This window comes from Astyanax mexicanus, chromosome 18 (assembly GCF_023375975.1).
Source record: "Astyanax mexicanus isolate ESR-SI-001 chromosome 18, AstMex3_surface, whole genome shotgun sequence".
NCBI classification, from domain to species: domain Eukaryota; kingdom Metazoa; phylum Chordata; class Actinopteri; order Characiformes; family Acestrorhamphidae; genus Astyanax; species Astyanax mexicanus.
Genome location: NC_064425.1, coordinates 26,132,202 through 26,150,693, shown reverse-complemented (window position 1 = coordinate 26,150,693; position 18,492 = coordinate 26,132,202). Strand labels below are relative to the sequence as shown.

The 18,492-nt window shown below is 34.8% G+C and overlaps 2 protein-coding genes across 3 annotated transcripts in view; one reads left to right on the top strand and one right to left on the bottom strand.

Moving 5' to 3' along the window:
• LOC103028994 (uncharacterized) overlaps positions 1-181 on the bottom strand; it is a 12,435-nt gene extending 12,254 nt beyond the window's left edge. Inside the window, exon 1 of the mRNA XM_007232351.3 lies at positions 92-181. The gene's annotated coding sequence lies outside the window, so the exon portion shown is untranslated. The remainder of the gene's footprint in view (positions 1-91) is intronic.
• LOC103029305 (sialoadhesin) lies at positions 120-18,492 on the top strand. Of its 2 annotated transcripts, none has more exons than XM_022663849.2 (9): positions 120-209; positions 2,812-2,884; positions 3,722-4,093; positions 8,518-8,562; positions 8,722-8,760; positions 9,634-9,742; positions 13,801-13,875; positions 14,881-14,971; positions 16,039-18,492. In XM_022663849.2, exons 2-9 carry the CDS (start codon positions 2,812-2,814, stop codon positions 16,117-16,119), a joined length of 885 nt encoding a protein of 294 aa, XP_022519570.2. In that variant the 5' UTR covers positions 120-209; the 3' UTR covers positions 16,120-18,492. The 2 variants fall into 2 exon arrangements, with proteins under 2 accessions (XP_022519570.2, XP_007232414.3); XM_007232352.3 differs by lacking the exon at positions 120-209 and adding an exon at positions 834-1,331.

Below are 18,492 nucleotides of genomic sequence, written 5' to 3'. Positions count from 1 at the left end.
TTCGGTAGAGGCCAGACCGGGCTGAGGAGCCAGAGCGGGCCGAGGAGCCAGGAGAGCAGACACCAGCCGCAGCGGTTGGGGAAAGGCGCACCGTAATCAAGGAAGGCAGCAGTGGCGGTGGAGGAGTATTTGTGGACGAGAACAGCCGGTCGTGCGAGATCGGACGCCAGCCGCAGGACACATAGAGGTGGAGTACCATCGTGGAGCAGGTATGGAGCGGGAGTTAACGCCGCAGGCGAGGCTGATCAACTGCGAGGAAGTGACGATTTAAATAGGGAAGGAAGTGGGAGGAGTGAGGGCGTGGATCAACTCCCAAAACTTAGTTATGGATACATAACTCCACTTATAGTAATTAAGGAAAGCAGAAATTTTAATAATGGAAAAAAACATATTTTTTTTAATCATTTTTTTCCTAAATCTTCAAACGGGTCAGTTTGACCTGTTAAATTACAGGAGGGTTTAATGAAAGAAAGGTAATCAAAACCCTTATCAGTTTGTTACTGTTTCAAGTATTCATATAGGGGATTTCTTATAAACAGTGTGTGTGTGTGTGTGTGTACATAATTACCCATACCAGCTTTTACTACTAGCTGGTTTCAGATGTTAAGCTGGTCTTTGATGCCTCGGATGGTTGATAAGCTGCATATCCAGACAAACAATATATCGTCGCTGTCCAATGAAAAACAAATGAGCAACTTTGCAGGAGAGAGAAAAAACCTTCTAAAATTTCAATGGAAGTCAATGTAAAAAATATTTATTTCAGATCATTTTGAAATATTTCTATTGGTCTATTCATCAATAAAGTTTGGCACAGTGTAATGGACAGTTTGTCTGCTGAAATGATGTAGTAAACAAAAAATTGACGAAATAGAGATACTTGTTTTTCATTAGACATTGACGATGACGCACTGGTGAGCTAGCTGGTGAACCAGTTCTTTCTTACACAGGATAGTGTGGCTTGATCTTAATCTTGGTCATGTAGGTCAACCAGCTCGGTCATGCTGCTTATCTAATTTAGTGAGGTTAATAATGCGGTAGACCAGCTAAATCCCTCACACTCAAACCGCGACACACCCTGTGTCGGTTTCAGCAGGGTTAGCAGTCTTGACCAACTCGAGAAGTTTAAGCATCACATGACAAAAGTTGATATCTCACTTTTCACATTTAAAAAAACCCTTCTTCAGTGTTTCTTAACGATTATGAAGCAACAGGAAGTGCAGAGCAAAAAAGAAAAAAGAAAGTGAAAAGAAAAAGCTTTACCAACCACTTCAAGCTAGTCGTACAGTATTTGGAGTATGTGGCAGTTCAGCACTGCAGCATTAAGGAATATGGTAAGTAGATTTTTATGTGATTTTTGTTATAGTACTCTAAATTCTTGTAAATTAACATTTTACAAGAAAAGAAAAAAAAACATCTTAACTTTCATTGAACTTTCAATGTCAGTGTAAATATATTTTATTTCTAATCATTTTGGAGTCTTTCTATTTGTTTATTAATCACAACATTTTTGACACAATGTACAAAACAACTGCCAGATTCACAGTATCTCTAAAAGTAACAAATGAGATTCAAGGTTTTTACACGACAGCTGCAATTTTTTACACACCAATCTTCCTCAATGAAGAGCTTTGAAAGTGGTTAAGATAACACACTCACTCACACATATTAAATTATAATGCATTTTTTGTATATTATTATTATTGTTACTGAATTTGAAAAGATGTATGTACAAAAGACTGAAAAAATGATTATGTTTGTTGTTTTACTGTGTTTAACTGCACTACCTCTATTACACACACACTAAAATACTCTACTTTTACAATTTCTATTTTATTATATTTATGTATTTATTATTATATCTTTTGTGTACTATGTATATCTGCTACTGGATGTTCAGAATTTCCCTCTGGGATACATAAAGTATCTATCTATATCAGTTTGAGGAATAGGAGAACAAACTATTAATGCTCAGTATTAAGTACTCAGTACTATTAATCTTCCGTTTTAGCACTATGAGTGTTGAATTCACACTGTTAGATTTGGTTTAACACTGGAAAGTGTTTTATGTATGGCCATCGCTCTTGGACAGATATCCTGTATTCCCCCTTTTTGTCTTTTTTTGCTGATTTAAATTAGATATGGAAATAGGATGTCATACTCTTGAAGGTATAATTAAGGTTAAAGTGTTCCAATACTTGTGCTTAGGTGTCTTGACAGTGTATTTATAATCACTGAAAAGGAATAAAACACTTTTTTTTGACATTGTTTAAATTTGGTAGTTGCATCAAAATTTCACAATGGATGGATATTAAATAAAATATTTTTTACACTGACTATCATTAAATGTTAAAAAAGGTGTTTTTCTTCTTCTGTAAAGTTTCCAGTTTGAAGACACAAGCTCTCTTTGTGACAATGATAATAAGCCCTATCTTACACCTTGAGCAAGGCGTGTCTGTGACGCTTAGTGCTATCTTACACCCTATCAGCAGTCTATTTTCATGCCTTGCATCTTTATCGTGAGTTTAGAATATACCTATGCTGATAGGTCTGGTGGTGAATTGTGTTTTGGTAAACTTCTGGTGTATTGCTATCTTAGAGACGAAAAACACAGGTGGGCCATATACTTATTAAAAAAAAATAATAATAAAAAAATAAAAATAAATAAAAAAAATAAAATAAAAGGATGTTTAAGTAAATTACCTACTATAAATTGCTAAAATAGCAATTCTGGGCCAAATTTAGTTTTTTTATTTATTATGATGATGTGAAGTTAATGCAGTTAACATTATTCATGTTTTTAATTGTGTTTAGATGTCAAATTCACAGTGGTTACCAGTAATCTACATATTCTGTATGCTGAAAGATGTGGCCACCGGCACTAAGGGTAAGAATGTGGATGTAAATAATTGAAATATTTGGATTTTAACAAATGTATTGTATTTAACAAGTGAATTTGTAGTGTTTTACATTATTTTTTTGTAAAATACTAAACAAGTTAATCTATTTTTTTTTGCATTTTACATTCAACAGTGTTTCTGACACTTGGTCCTCGAGGCACACTGTTATTGTAGTTCTTTTCCAGCTTTATCAAACTGACTTTAAATGATTAATAGACTTCTAATAAATAGCCATATATCAACCATATCACTATATCTCATGATATACTAATCACTTTTTCTTTCTTTTTTGTGTTTTTTATTTGTACAACCATTTTACATTAACAAACTAATTAAATATTAGTTTATTTATTCTTGAACACACTCATATTAATATAACTAACAATGATAATAATTGTACTATTGTGTTATATAAAATTTGTTATTGTGATAAATGATACGCATCTCTGAGTATATTGGGATTTTTATCAGTGCTTAAAAAACACACAGAACAACTGCACATTTTATTACAGAAAGTGTAATTAGTCTTGTTTAACAGCTCAATTTAAATAAAAAAAAACTGTAGTGTTTAATTTTAGCGTTTTTAAGAATCTGCAACTACTAATGTATTTTGTCTGCCTGTGAGAAATGATGAAAAATATATTATGTATTTTGAAATCCTCTTTAAATAATGTGATACAATATTTGTAGCACATCGTGCAGTCCTTGTTGGGAGCAGGGAGAGCATTAAACAGTGCAGAGCAGTAAGCCTCCAGAACTAGGGCTGAGAAACAGTGTTGTAAAACATGTCCGACTTTTGTAACGCTTTTGTGTTTTACTGGTAGAAATGTGGAACATCAGCATTAAGCAACAAGAGTTTACTGTGGAAACGTCCAGGGATATCACCATCGACTGCAGAGTGGAATACCCACCACCTGAAATGAGCAAAAAGGACATTCAGGGCTTCTGGAAGGTGAACCGTGAAGGAAGAATTAGCAAATGCGAACGAAAATCCAACGAAATCATCTACAATCATAACAATACGTTAGTGTGGCAGAGATTCCAGGGAAGAACTAAAGCCCTCGGGAACATTGCGAACAACAACTGTTCTCTATCAATCAGCAACATCCAGAATGAGGATCAGGGGCGCTACTACTTTAGAGTGGAGACAGGATCTAATAGCTACAGCTTTTGCAACAATACGATCACCATTAAAGGTAAAGTATTCAAAAGTTTTTTTTCCTTTTATTTTATTTCTTCGTTAAAGACTATGACATGTGGTCATGTTATGTTTGTAGAAAAATGTGGAAATATTTAAACACTCATTTTTTATGAACATTTTACATATGGAAAAATCTGACCATAGTTTTACAAATGTTTTACAGCTTTTAAACTCTTTAAATATAGCCACATATCAATCAATTTCCTCATTTGACAGAAGTCACTTTTTTTTTCATTTACAATTCAAATGTAAATGTAAAAGTTGCTTTTATGAATGAAGATATATGAGTCTAAATATAACATATTTTAGTTTATTTTAGTTTATTAAAGTAAACCCCCCCCCCCCCCCCCCCAAAAAAAAAGAAGACAATAACTGGAATTTCTCTCAAAATGGAGTAACATTTGATTTTTATTAGAACAACCATTTTTGGCAAATATTCCCTTTTTAATGTGAACGTGTTACATTTATTGCAATTACATAGTTAATATTCATCTTAAAACTAAACTTAAACTAACAATTATTGACACTTTAATATAAACAAATGAGTCAATTAGAAGCAAAACACAGCTAGAGTAGAAATTGGCTGATGATTCCAACTGAGCACATGTACAGTAAATGTCTAAATGTTTGATAGTATTTCATTAAATGAATGTGGAGCAGTGGAACTGTATTCTGTGGAATGAAAATTGTATCCTATCCACTACTTTTGGGATTTGGGAGTTGTGGATGAGTGGCAACATCTTCTCTGGACAGTAGAGACAGTTACTCCAACAACACCAAAAAAAAACCCTTAATTTTTGTAAGAAACAATAAATAGGCAGATGTACCAATAATCAATACTGGTCCATTTAGTGTGAAAACATAATCAATGATTAAGCAATAATACATGTGAGGTAGTGTTATAACATTTAATATTGGCACTGCTTTGCTGCGGTCGTAGTAGATGGCGTTTCTTTACTGTGCCTATGGGATCTAGTGTCTCCCAGTGGTGTATAATGGCATCCAAGGGCGTAGGAGCGGGTTTGATATTGGGGGGACACATTTGCTAATATGAACCAAAGCCCACCCAATAGTTTCCTAGAAAAACATTTGCGGAATTACTTTTAATCCCAAATAATCATTTTTTTCTGTATTCTGTTTATTATTAGTTACATCCAAGTAAAGGGGATTTTACAACCTAAACATGTTACTCCACATTACATTTACTGTTGCTAGAAAACATTATACGTGAAAGGTCTGAATAATATACATATGACAAAAACTGATCAGTTATCAACTAATATTTAAAATAATATAACATATTTGATTATTATTATTATTATTAATTATGTATTGTATGTTGTATATTTACATTTTCTCCAAACTGACTAGCATTGTGTCCCGCACTTTTAATTGTTTCTACTGAAAGCACTTCTTATGATGGTGTCCTTTTATGAAAAAGAATGTAACTTTACGTTTCATAGGGATTTTTGTCAGAAGTTAATATAAACGTTAGATGTCAGGACATGTGTTCTTACTGTAAACTACAAATGAACAGAAGTCAGATTAGATCAGTTTTTCTTAACCCTGTTCTTACATATTCTATTGCATACTCCCACTGTTCTGCATATTGTAGAGCTTTCTCTGATTTAAATGAACTTAATAAAGTAAGTGGTGGTATGATGTGTCTAATACACTGCTGGATATACATAATGATTGATTTATGATCCATAGGAGGGTAAGAGATTTTAACAGGTAAACTCAGTAAAGGACTGTTTATTACCAGTTGGATCTGATGGAAAACAATTTTAAGGGTAGTGATCAGGGTTAAGAAACTGCTTTAAACTACCAACATAAAGTGTTGTACTAAATTCTAGCTATTATCTTCATCCAGCTTCTAGCTGAATAGTTACCTAAATGAATGAAAATTAAATAGTTATTAGCTAGTCAGGTACAGGGTAAGCTGAACATTATATAGTTTTGTTTTTCTTAAACTAAACTAATTCCAAAGCTAATTCCGAAGTTAAGCTAACTGACTGTCACAGGCTGTATTTTATTAAGCCTTATGGTTTGATTTGTATGTTTTGATTAGTGCATTTTAACCAGCTATCAGAAACATAGCAGTTTACATGGTTTACATGGTTAGCCTACCGTTACCTTTCTTTTAGAAAAATCGCTGTATATCCATGTCTGGTTTAAAATCATCTGCTGCATTCTGATCGCGCTGCTTAATCTCACAGCGGGGGAGGGGCTTCCCCCCCACCAGCACACTCTCCTGCACACCGCAAAACCGGCAAGCTGATTGGCTGTTTCTACTGAGAGGCGGAACTTAATTCCTGAACCGTCTCCGTGATTGGCGTTAAGAGATTTCCCATTTACTCAGCGGTCACCTGTCTCCTCATTAATAGTACAGCTGATCTGAGCAAAACCATTTTATTTTTGGTGGGGACGAATCCACCTTTTTCTAATATTGGGTGGGACATCCCCCCCTGGTTCCTACGCCAATGATGGCATTGCATAATGTCACTAATAAAATGCCTCTCAGGCAATTGCATTGCAGGGTCAGAACTAACTGTGGTATAACAGTATTTATAGCATTTGCTGGTCTGAGGACAAATACTTAATTACAAGTAAACAAGTGTAACAACTGACAAGTGACAAATTACAAGTGACAGAGAATGTAATTTTTACATGTATGCTGAAACATAAACAGATGAGCAGATATGTGTAATAAAATATAGAACTACTTCAACTGTCCTTAAGTACTAAAATGCTGTTTCTGTATCTACTGTATTATTATAGTTACAGCATTTAGCTTACGTTCTTGTCCAAAGCAACTTACAATTATTACTGTTACTTATTACTATTACAGAGGTGGGCCAATGTAGTGTTTGGAGTCTTGCCCAAGGATTCTTATTGGTGTAGCACAGCATTCAGTCACCCTGACTGGGAATTGAACCCACATGGTAGCTCACTGGTTGCAAAAACTCTGCGAGTTAAAATAGATCTATTGCTGCTCTGTTTGTTGCTGCACTGTTTGGTTTGTAAGAGCTGCATCGTTGCTAGGTTACCTGTATGTGGTGGAGTAATACATAGAGAGCTTCGGTTACAGGGATTACCGGCTGATAATGGCACTTATAGAACACCTCTCAGCCAATCACATTGCAGGGTCGGAACTAAGTGTGGTATAACTGCAAATTTGTACAAAGACAGTACAGTTTGGTTTATTAAAAAAAAAGCTGGAAATCAATTTTTTACCTTTTATCCCAAAAAGAATCGTTTTATTGATTATCAAAATAATGATTAGTTGCAGCCCTACTCGTTACAATTATAAAAATGTTAGGAATCATTCTAACCCACATTATCACTAAAGCCAGAGGGGTAGATACTCTGCAACTTTACCAGGTTTGATGAAGCTGCTCATCATTGAGTGAATTAAGAGATAAAACTGATCTTATAGGAAGACCTCACTGCTCCCGTTCTGCCTGAACTTTCCACTGCTTTCTGTAATAACTACACAACACAGTACTGTACTTTTACTTAGGTCTGGGTCTCCAGATGAGTGACAAACAAAATGCATCAGAAAGAGCTTTAGGTGTGGTCCAAATTAAAAATGCCCAAACTGGATGTTTTGATAAGGATAATGGATAGGGATGTCAGTCCTAAATTTCCCGTAGCTATATGATTGGGTTGAGATCTGATCATTTGCAAAGAAGATAGTATATAAATTATGTAATGTAGGACCAACCATGACAGCAAAATGAGTCATCTATGGGCTATGCTTGCGGAGGCTTCCTTCCTCATTTTATTTATGTCATTTTTGATGCAAAAGAAAATCATTTTTGTTGGGCTTGTTTGAATAATGAACATGCAAATGAAAAATGGCTTAATGATTTAATGTGTTCACAACCCTCAAATGTTTGTATTACACACTCTTATGTTCATGGTCATTTGAACATTGAAGAGGTTACAAAATGTAAAAATACAAAAATGTCAAATGTCAAATTTGAAACACAATGGGATTCATTTTTCAAGTAAAACATGTTTTTCTTTAACATCTATGATTATATTTTTTATCTTTTGTTAGTTTTATCATTTTGGATGGTTAAACCTTTGCTAGGCCAATCTGACACAGAGCATCATTGGTGTTCCATACATATGAATAAAAGGCCTGTTTGGATTAAACATACATGGTGCATTGGATTGGTATACATCTACTCCAAGGCAAAGGATTTTATATATAGTTAAAGGCACAAAAAATCAGAAACGCTTAATATATGCTCTTAGATCATATTTAATAAGAGTGAGTAAATATCTTTTAAATGTAAAATATTGCTCATTTAATTGTATAAATGTATACAAACTAGATAGCAATGCTGCGTTTCAGTAATGTTCTGGTTTTATTTTATTGATGATGAGGTATTTGTGTTTTGTATTCAGTTAAAGGGCATGTCTCCAATGTTACCTTGAAAGCAGTGTCTCAAGGTTAGTGTTATCTTCTTATCGTTTCTGTTGTTGTGCGGGTCTAAATATTCAGTATACATTCATGTAAATATTAAATTACATTTCTTAGTTAATTGTGTAAGAGTGTTAGGACATCACCAATGCTCACCAATGACTTATAATGTTTCAATTGTGTCACAGATGTCACAGAAAACCCATTTTTTTCTACAAATATTCCAGGTAAGTACTGAATTGTCATAATGGGAATAAGTCTCCTAAAACTTTTTTTTTTTTCAAGAGGGACCAATATTTAGCTGTTTTATTATTATTGCCTTTCAACTCAATATAATGTTTCTTAAACAACTATACAGTAAATGCTTGTAAATGTTTAATTAGACCTAATTTAATAACAAAAATAATAATTTAGAAAATATATACGCTGTTAATGCAGCTTTAGAATGTTACCATTTTGTTTGATTAAAGCATATTTTATTTTCTGATTTTAAGTTAAAATAAGTGCAATCAAAAGGATGTGTTTAAAGGAATCTGCAACAATCTTATAATTAGTATAACTTGTTATACTGGTCAAGAAGATTTAGTAAATTCAGTAAGTTCAGTAAAATGCACTAGTAATAGCAACATAACATAATTACAACACATTTTAAATACAAATATGTGCAGCATATTAACAGATATAAGCAGAACAAAAGCAACATATTTGCGTGTATTACGGTACGGTAGCCGCATGCACAGCAGAGCTGCTTGCAGAGACTGAAATGGGAAAGAAACATTGAGTTTTACAGCTCAATAAACATAATATAACATGGTCTAATCAACAAATACACCAGAAAGACAAGTACAATCAAGTATCAAAGGAAACTTGGGAAAAGTGTTCCTTTAGTTTTGCGTAAAATCATAATTTGACTTATTTTGAATAAATGAATATGTGCGAGGTGGGGGGTGGGGTATTTGTGCTAAGGGCAACCAAATGGCCAGTACCAGCCCTGACTACATCTAACCCTGCCAATCATTGTTTCCAACATATGAATTAAAGTTGCTCACACTCCTAATAACTTTCGGACACTGTGCTATTATTTTATATTTGTTACACAGGAACCTCCGCACCTTCGACAGACTTTAGCATCTTTATTTACGTGCCGATTATCGTGCTCGTTGTTGTGATTGTGGCTGTAGCTGTGTTTCTCCTCAGACGAAGAAAAAGGTAGGCCTCACTAATTTCATTTGATGAAGTGATTAGTAAAACTGTTTTATTAATCTAGCACACTCATGTTTTAACTAACTGCAGTCAACTCCAGAATTATTAGCAACATTCAATCAATATGATGATAGTTACAGTTTCTTCATATTCTTTGGTATTTGGTTGTGACAGTCATCTTTACACACTACAGGTTTTCAAATTTCAGACTATTCTTTCTTGTACATACATTTTTTACATTAGTAGATCATTTAGATTTGTTTTAGATTATTTATTGAGTAATGTGTTTAAGAATGATTTTCATTCTTAACTGTGTCCACTTACATCTTTATGTTAAAATTTCATTTGAAGGTCAATGATTGGTGCTGATGTTTTTTGCTGCTTAATTATGCTATGTAATTTTTTGCTATGTTGGATTTAAATTATATTGTGTGTTAGCAAGTAAATACACAGGGAAATACACAACACAGGGCCTAAAATGAATAGGAATACTGGGCCTCATCTTACACATTGCACAAGGTACACTGCGATGCTCATTTCTATCTTACACCCCGCCAACACTCTATTTTCATGCCTTGTGCCTGCAATGTTTAAACATCTGGTGTAAATTAATGTGTAAATTTCTGGTGTATTGCTATCTCAACTCAAGTAACAGTCATCTGTCAGATGTTCATTGCTATCTTGGTAATGCAGGTGTGCCAGACGCACTTAATGTGTGTACATGCCCACTCATTAAACACACGGACACGCAGCAGAGCACAAAGCACAAACCTACCATTTACATCAATAAAACACTGAATAAACAGAACATGCTTATATTTGCTGAGAAGTGCCGAAGCACTGCGTCGGTAAAATACCAATGCGCTAAAGTCAGAGCTCATCTGGCTCTTAAAGGGAATGGCAAGTGGCACGCTGATTGGTTTATTTAATGTTACACCCAAAACACACCCATGATTAATTAAGAAAATTACTACATGCCTTTACATGTTTTAAGCCATGCTTACGTTGACCTCCTTATATTTTTCACATCCTCATGATACTGAAGACACACTGACATGCCCTAATTCAAGCTGAGGTGTGGCTGACAGCTCGCCTATAGATCGCTAAAATAGGGCCCACTATTTCACCCCTCATCTGGTTGCCAAGTTCAAAGAGTCAGAATATTAACAATAAAAACAGAACAGCAATATTTATAGCTTGTGTGAAAGTTTTGCTCTCTTTAGAGTTTGGTCTTCAGAACATGCTCACAGTCTACACTCACCCTTCGGTAGTGTACTGTATATAGACTGGTGTATTAGTTAGTTCTCCGTGAAGTTAAAAAAAACGTTTTATTTTATTATAATTCATGCACATCTCTATTTTGAAAATCAGTCAAATAATTGGTTTAATTTATCATACAGCAGCTTGGTTTGCTTTGGCAGTATCCTATTGGTTTTTTCAAAAAGACCTGAGGGTGACATTAAAGATCTCCAGTTCCTGGAATGTTGAGCAGTTCTGTTTTATTTATGCTGATGCAAAGGGACTTTACATGTGTGTTGCTCAAATTTATTGCCTGGGAGACAGAAATTGGTTATACACAACAAAGGATTTTTATAGACAAGGAAGAACACATATTTTCCACAAAGATTCTTTAATTTTAGTAATTTAAATGTTTTATGGGTGTAAATAGTTTTGTATCATACAAGTGCAAAAAGAAATGTCAAAGTTATTTATAGTTTATTTCTGTAATTAAATTTAAAAAGTGAAACACACAGAGTAATCTATTTTAAGGGATTACTTTTTTTAGTGCTGAGGATTAAGGCTTACAGCTAATGACACCCCAAAAGACAGAAATCAAAAGTATGTACAGCATATGAGATCAACACTTAATCCGAGCTCTTTTTATGGTGTTATGGAAGCCCAGGTTGCTTTGAGAGTGGCCTTCAGAATCTGGTATCTCTCATCTTCTTCTTGATAATAACCTGTAGATTCTCTATAGGGTTCAGGCCAGGCCAATCAAGCACAGAAATATTGTGGTTAATAAACCAGGTATTGGAGCTTTTGGCAGTGTGAGCAGTGTGCCAAGTCTTTTTAGCAGAGGGAATTCACAGTTTTGTTTTATTATCTATACAAAATGTATAATAGCACTTTTGTATAAGCTATATTAATTAAATATGTAGAATTTGAAGCATAATATTACAGCCACTTTTGTTTTGAGGGGTTTATTCACATTTAACACATTCACTTTCGCTACAACCCCTGGCAAAAAGTATGGAATCACCAGTCTTGGATGAGCACTCCTTCAGACATTTCATTCTGTAAAACAAACTCTGATCAACAACATGATACAAAAATAAGGTCATTCCAAAGTGCAACTTGTTGGCTTTCAGGAACACTCAAAGAAATGAAGAAAAAACATTGTGGAAGTCAGTGAATGTTACTTTTATTGACCAACCACAGGGAAAAAAATATGGAATCACTCAATTCTGAGGAAAAAAGTATGGAATCATGAAAAACAGATAAACAAAAGATGATTCAAAATACATCACTAGTATTTAGTTGCACCACCTTTGGCTTTTATAACGGCTTTCAGTCTCTGAGGCATGGACTTGATGAGTGACAAACAGTATTCTGCATCAATTTGGTGCCAACTCTCTTTGATAGCAGTTGCCAGATCAGCTTTGCAGGTCGGAGCCTTCTTGTGGACCATTTTTTTCAATTTCCACCACAGGTTTTCAATTGGGTTGAGATCTGGACTATTTGCAGGCCATGACATCGACTGAATGTGTCTTTCTCCAAGGAATGCCTTCACTGTTTTTGCCCTATGGCACGATGCATTGTCATCTTGGAAAATTATTTCATTATCTCCAAACATCTGTTCAATTGAAGGGATGAGAAAACTGTCCAAAATGTCAATGTACACTTGTGCATTGATAGAAGAATTAACCACAGTCATCTCCCCAGTGCCTTTGCCTGACATGCAGCCCCATATCATCAAGGACTGTGGAAATTTGGTTGTTTTCTTCAGGCAGGCCTCTTCGTAAATCTCACTGGAACGGCACCAAACAAAAGTTCCAGCATCATCACCTTGTCCAATGCAGATTCTTGACTCATCACTGAAGATAACTTTCATCCAGTCATCCACAGTCCATGATTGCCTCTCCTTAGCCCACTGCAGTCTTGTTCTTTTATGTTTAGGTGTCGATGATGGTTTTCTTTTAGCTTTCCTGTTTCCTTTAGGCGATTTCTTACGGTTCGGTCACATACATTGGCTCCAGCTTCTTCCCATTTATGCTTCATCTGTTTAGTTGTACTTTTTCAAGACAAATGGCCTTAAGTTGCTTGTCTTGACGCTTTGATGTCTTTCTCGGTCTACCAGTACGCTTGGCTTTAACAACCATTCCATGCTGTTTGTATTTGGTCCATATATTGGATACAGCTGACTGTGAACAGCCCACATCTTTAGCAACCATGCGTGAAGAGTTACCTTCTTCAAGAAGTTTCACAATCCTCTCTTTTGTTTCAAGAGACATTTCTCTTGTTGGAGCCATGGTTCTTGCCACTCTAATTCGTCCAGCAGCCCTCCAAGGTGTCATGACTGCAGGCGTTTTTAACTGCAGACTAACGAGCAGATCTAATCTGAGGCAGGTGTCCATTTAGGGAAAGGAAATTGACTGGGTGTGTCCTTGTTTTCTACCTTCAATTTGAGTGATTCCATACTTTTTTCCTCAGAATTGAGTGATTCCATATTTTTTTCCCTGTGGTTGGTCAATAAAAGTAACATTCACTGACTTCCACAATGTTTTTTCTTCATTTCTTTGAGTGTTCCTGAAAGCCAACAAGTTGCACTTTGGAATGACCTTATTATTGTATCATGTTTTTGATCAGAGTTTGTTTTACAGAATGAAATGTCTGAAGGAGTGCTCATCCAAGACTGGTGATTCCATACTTTTTGCCAGGGGTTGTATACACAACACACCTAAAACACTTAATAAGTTGGTAATTAATCATAATGTTTATATGCATGATTGTTGTATAAAAAGCACAAGCTTTGGGCATTTATTCAGGCACTTCTGCTTTTACAGAAGAAGACAACCGTCCAGACAAGACTCAAGTTACTATGTCAATTTCCGTCCGCCTTGTGAGATGCAGAATGATGGGTGAGATGATGTATTTGTTAACAAGATAAATTCAGGTCTAGAAGCTGAAGATATCACTAACAGGACTGTGCATTGGCAAGAATCTGTCAAATCTGCCTTTATTACCATACATATAATAATAAACATATAACCATATACATAAATTATGATATATTGTGTTACTTTAAGCATGTGGTATTTCCATGTTTCTAAAGAATAAGCATGGGTCTTCACATTATCAGTTTTATCATTGTACGTCTCTTACTGTGACGGGAAGTGTGCACAGAAGATTGTAGAGGAAATTCAGCAGTGCTACTGTGAAAAAACCCAACATTACATCTCAGAAACTACTGGCCTTCCTTGCATTGTGTAATGCCAATGTTAAGCAAACACTAAACATAAGTGGTGTGCAAGATCGCCAGGAAGAAGCCACTATACACCAAAAACACACTGCTGATTTCAAGATTACATGGTTAGAAAAAGTCTATAATATAAACATAACAAACAAATAAATAAAATTATTTATGCTTATTGACATTCTAACCTAAGAGCCTCAAGTCAGCTGTTAAGCATGGGGGTGGCAGTATCATATTCCAGGCAAGTTTGAAATTTTAATTTTAATGAAACTATGATCTTATAATGCACAAAATCTACATTGTATCAAATTCTAGAGAAGAATGTCAGGGTTTGTCTGTAAACTGAAGCTTAACTGTGGGTCATGTGGGTCATGCAACAAGACAATGATCCTAAGCACTCAAGCAAACCTGCCAAAAATGGTTAAAATAAATGGCTCTATTTAGATTTTTGACCTAAAATGACATTTCAGGTCAAATACATAAAGAAACAGAGACATGTTTTATCAGTTCATGAACTTTCTAGCAGTACTGTAGAATTCACTACAATGGTGTTGCAACTGGATGCCAGTTTTTGCAACTTCCCTTTGCAGAGATAAAGGCAGCTGTGATGAACTAAAAACATTCTTGTGTAGCACAGATAAAAAAAACTGTTATTGATGTTTTCACACAGACCTAAGTTGCCAGAGAAGTTTGAAAAAAAGCTGGAACCACCGCCCTTTACATCTAAACCTCAGGATGAACCTATTTACAGCAATGTTCAGGTACTGTAAAAAATATTTTATTTATTTATAATTGAGAGTATTTGAAAATGACGATTGTCCTCTATGTTGTGTCAGAATTTTATGAATATGGAATAGACAGAAATGGTTCCAAATTACATAAAATAGATTTGTTGACCTCCTCATAAAGTTGGCATTTTAAATAAATGATGATACCATATACAGCTTTGGAAAATATAGACCACTTAAAATTAATAAGTTTCTTTGATTTTACCATACTGAAAACCTTTGGAAAATAATCAAGAGAAAGATGGATGGTTACAAGCCAACAAACCAAGCAGAACTGCTTGAATCTTTAGACCAGGAGTGGCATAAAGTTATCCAAAAGCAGTGTGTAAGGAGGAGAACACGCCAGGAAAACTGCATGAAAACTGTGATTAAAAACCAGGGTTATTCCACAAAATATTGATTTCTGAACTCTTAAAACTTCATGACTATGAACTTGTTTCCTTGTCTTTGCATTATTTGAAGTCTTTTTTGCTATTTCAGCCATTTCTCATTTATGCAAAAAAATGTTCTGAATGACAATATTTTTATTTGGAATTTGGGAGAAATGTTGTCCATAGTTTATAGAATAAAACACCAATGTTCAGTTTACTCAACCCTTACTCAAAACTCAAAATCAGAGAAACTGTTTCAGAAACTGAAGTGGGCTCTTAATTTTTCCAGAGCTGTATGTCCAAATATTTTTGCACACCCCTTCTAATGAACATATTTATCTACTTTAATCTTATACTGATACAGATGTGCAAATGCAGACAGATTGTTTAGTCCCTGAGGAGAATTAAGAAAAATAAAATGACACTATAACTTTTAGGATGAGATAAGGATCATGTAGGGTGGTGGTCATCCAATGTCCCAGTCTTACCCAACACTGTCACCAATTTGATCACTTTCAATCAAATTCTTACAACATTGCTCCAAAATCAAATAAAAGCTTTGCCTGTACAGTGGCATCAGTTGCTTAAACAAAAACAGGATAAACTCTGCATTGTTAAAGTGTTTTGTAAAATAATACCTAGTCTTTTTTGGGGTTTTGATTTTGACAGGGTAAGACTCTTGTGGAGCCTGCTGCTTCTGATCAGATGGAGAACATCTACACTAATGTTGGCTGTGGTACACAGTGGTAGGAAATGGCCTGAGAGTGTTTTGGGACCTGAGGGGTTGGAGGGTCAAGGAGTGTTGGCATTTCAATGTTAAAGTTTAACCAATGTTAAGTAGCAAATAAGACAATAAATTAAAAAGCTACATTTCAAATCACATAATTTAGATTTGCTTATAAAAAGACTAAATGCCAGAAATCAGATACACACAAATTCCCTGCTAATACTAGTCCAAATTTTAAAGAAATCATTTAAAGGGTTCATATTACGCAAAACTCACTTTTTGTGTGCTTTTGTATTTACACTTGGGTCTCATCTTTAAGCTGTAAAGTCTATAAACAGTTTCTGAACAACAACAACAAAAATCATCCATTCATTTGCTGTGAATCATCTGAAAGTGTTTGATGTCAGAAATCATATGCTTCACATATGAGTCATTTGGGTGGCTTCCTGCACAGAACCACCCTGGCACCACCCCTCAGAACCCTTAAATGGCTCGTTCTAAAAGGGAATGAAACGAGAAGAATAGAGCTGATGAGATCTCTTTATGTGAAAGTAATTTCGTGCAAAGAACTTCATGAACATGCTTTGTATAGCCCATTGACCTGTTCTAACTTGTGTAAAAAGATGTATAATATGTCCCCTTTAAAGCAGCAGTCACTAAGATTTTTTCTTTTAAATTGAAAGTAACAAGTATTCTAATTAATGCTATTCCTGCAACATCTAACATATTTTAAGAATAAATATGTTCGATGTTGCAGTTATACCATTAATTAGAATATTTTGGTTTGAATGGCTTTCTACAGTTAATAGTGTCTTATAAATGGGCAAAAAACAAACAAAACAATATAACATATTTTTTGCACTATTAGGCGCACCGGATTATAGAGCGCACTATTAATAAATTTCTATTTTCTGGTTTATTTACGTACATAAGGTGCACTGAATTATAAGACGCATTTTAAGAGACACTAGTAAAAAGCAAAGGTGTCGCCATGTTTTCCTTCTAATTTAGCAGGTCTTGCTGCCGGGTGGTGGTGGGGTAGGATAACTAAGTTTAGTAAAGCTAAGCTAGGTAAAGAAATCTGTAATTCTTATTTAAAAAAACATTTTCTTTATAAGTCAAACAAGCACTGGATGTTAATCTGTACAGATTTCACTTCTGAAAACTGTTTATTATACTGTTTATTACAGTAAGCTTAGATTTAACTTAAATATTTCTATTAAGGCAGGGTGCAGCAACATTATCACTAGCAGCCAACCGCTAGCACTAGCCATGCTTAGTGCTAGTAAATGCTGCCCGACAGAGCTACACTGAGGGACCCTGAGTGATTCAGTAAGCCAGGGTGATATTAGCTAGAGGTTCGTGCCACGTACCTTGTTTAAACAGTCCGGTAACAGTCTGATATACTTGCCTCTGAACAGCGAAAGAGCTTAGCACTTAACACGGTTAGCGGCTAATGCTAATGCTACTCGAGTATTATACTCCTGTATAACGCTGTACTGCTCCTTACAACCTGACTGGTTTAAATACATACACAAGGCGCAGTGGATTATAAGGCACACTGACTATTTTTGGGAAAATTAAACTATTTTAAGTGTTAAACTATTTTAAACTATTTTAGTGTGAAAAATGCGGTACTAAACACAACATTTTAAACAGGAATTTATATACAATAACCTGCATTAGGTAGCTACATCTGCTTTTATGTGTTTTATGGTGAATCTAAGCATAACATGCAGCAGTTTTACACCTAAGGTTATCATTGTTAGCACTGTCTGACGAAAGCATTGTTAGCAATACTAGCAAGTTGATAAGACGTTATGCACTATTTTGTCTATCCAAAAAAACATGTCCTCAGATGGACAGTACAGTGTGTACACGCCAAGATGCATGACAACTGTGATTAAAAACCAGGGTTATTCCACAAAATATTGATTTCTGAACTCTTAAAATTTCATGACTATGAACTTGTTTTCTTTGCATTATTTGAAGTCTTTTTGAAGTCTAGTTTAATGACACAAATAGACAAAAGTGCTTAAAACATGCTTATAAACTGTATAATTTGGCTTTACTGTAACATATCACATATACAACTGTTGATGTGCACTTCCCGAGCACTTTCCTGACCACTTGTAATGTTATCACATCAGTTATTGTGGTCAATTTAATATGCAGTGATAAGGTGTATTTCACACTTTCTTGAGCATGTTGTATAAATTATACTTTACTTATATTGTACAGTATTCTTTTATAGTGCATCTGGTTTTAAAATGCATTCATTTTACATTGCTATAGCTGTATTTTAATTAAAAAGAAAGGAAGAACTGCACTTGATTGGTCTCAAGAAAAGTCGTTTTAACCCTATGACTAGGAATACTATGGAAGCCCATTCCCGC

Bases quoted from the DNA above. Each gene is read 5' to 3' on its own strand.
- LOC103029305 (XM_007232352.3), top strand. From the start codon at position 1,296: ATGTGGCAGTTCAGCACTGCAGCATTAAGGAATATG. The intron at 8,761-9,633 runs GTAAGTACTGAA...TTTGTTACACAG, and splicing joins TTTTTCTACAAATATTCCAG to GAACCTCCGCACCTTCGACA. The intron at 14,972-16,038 runs GTACTGTAAAAA...TGATTTTGACAG, and splicing joins CTATTTACAGCAATGTTCAG to GGTAAGACTCTTGTGGAGCC.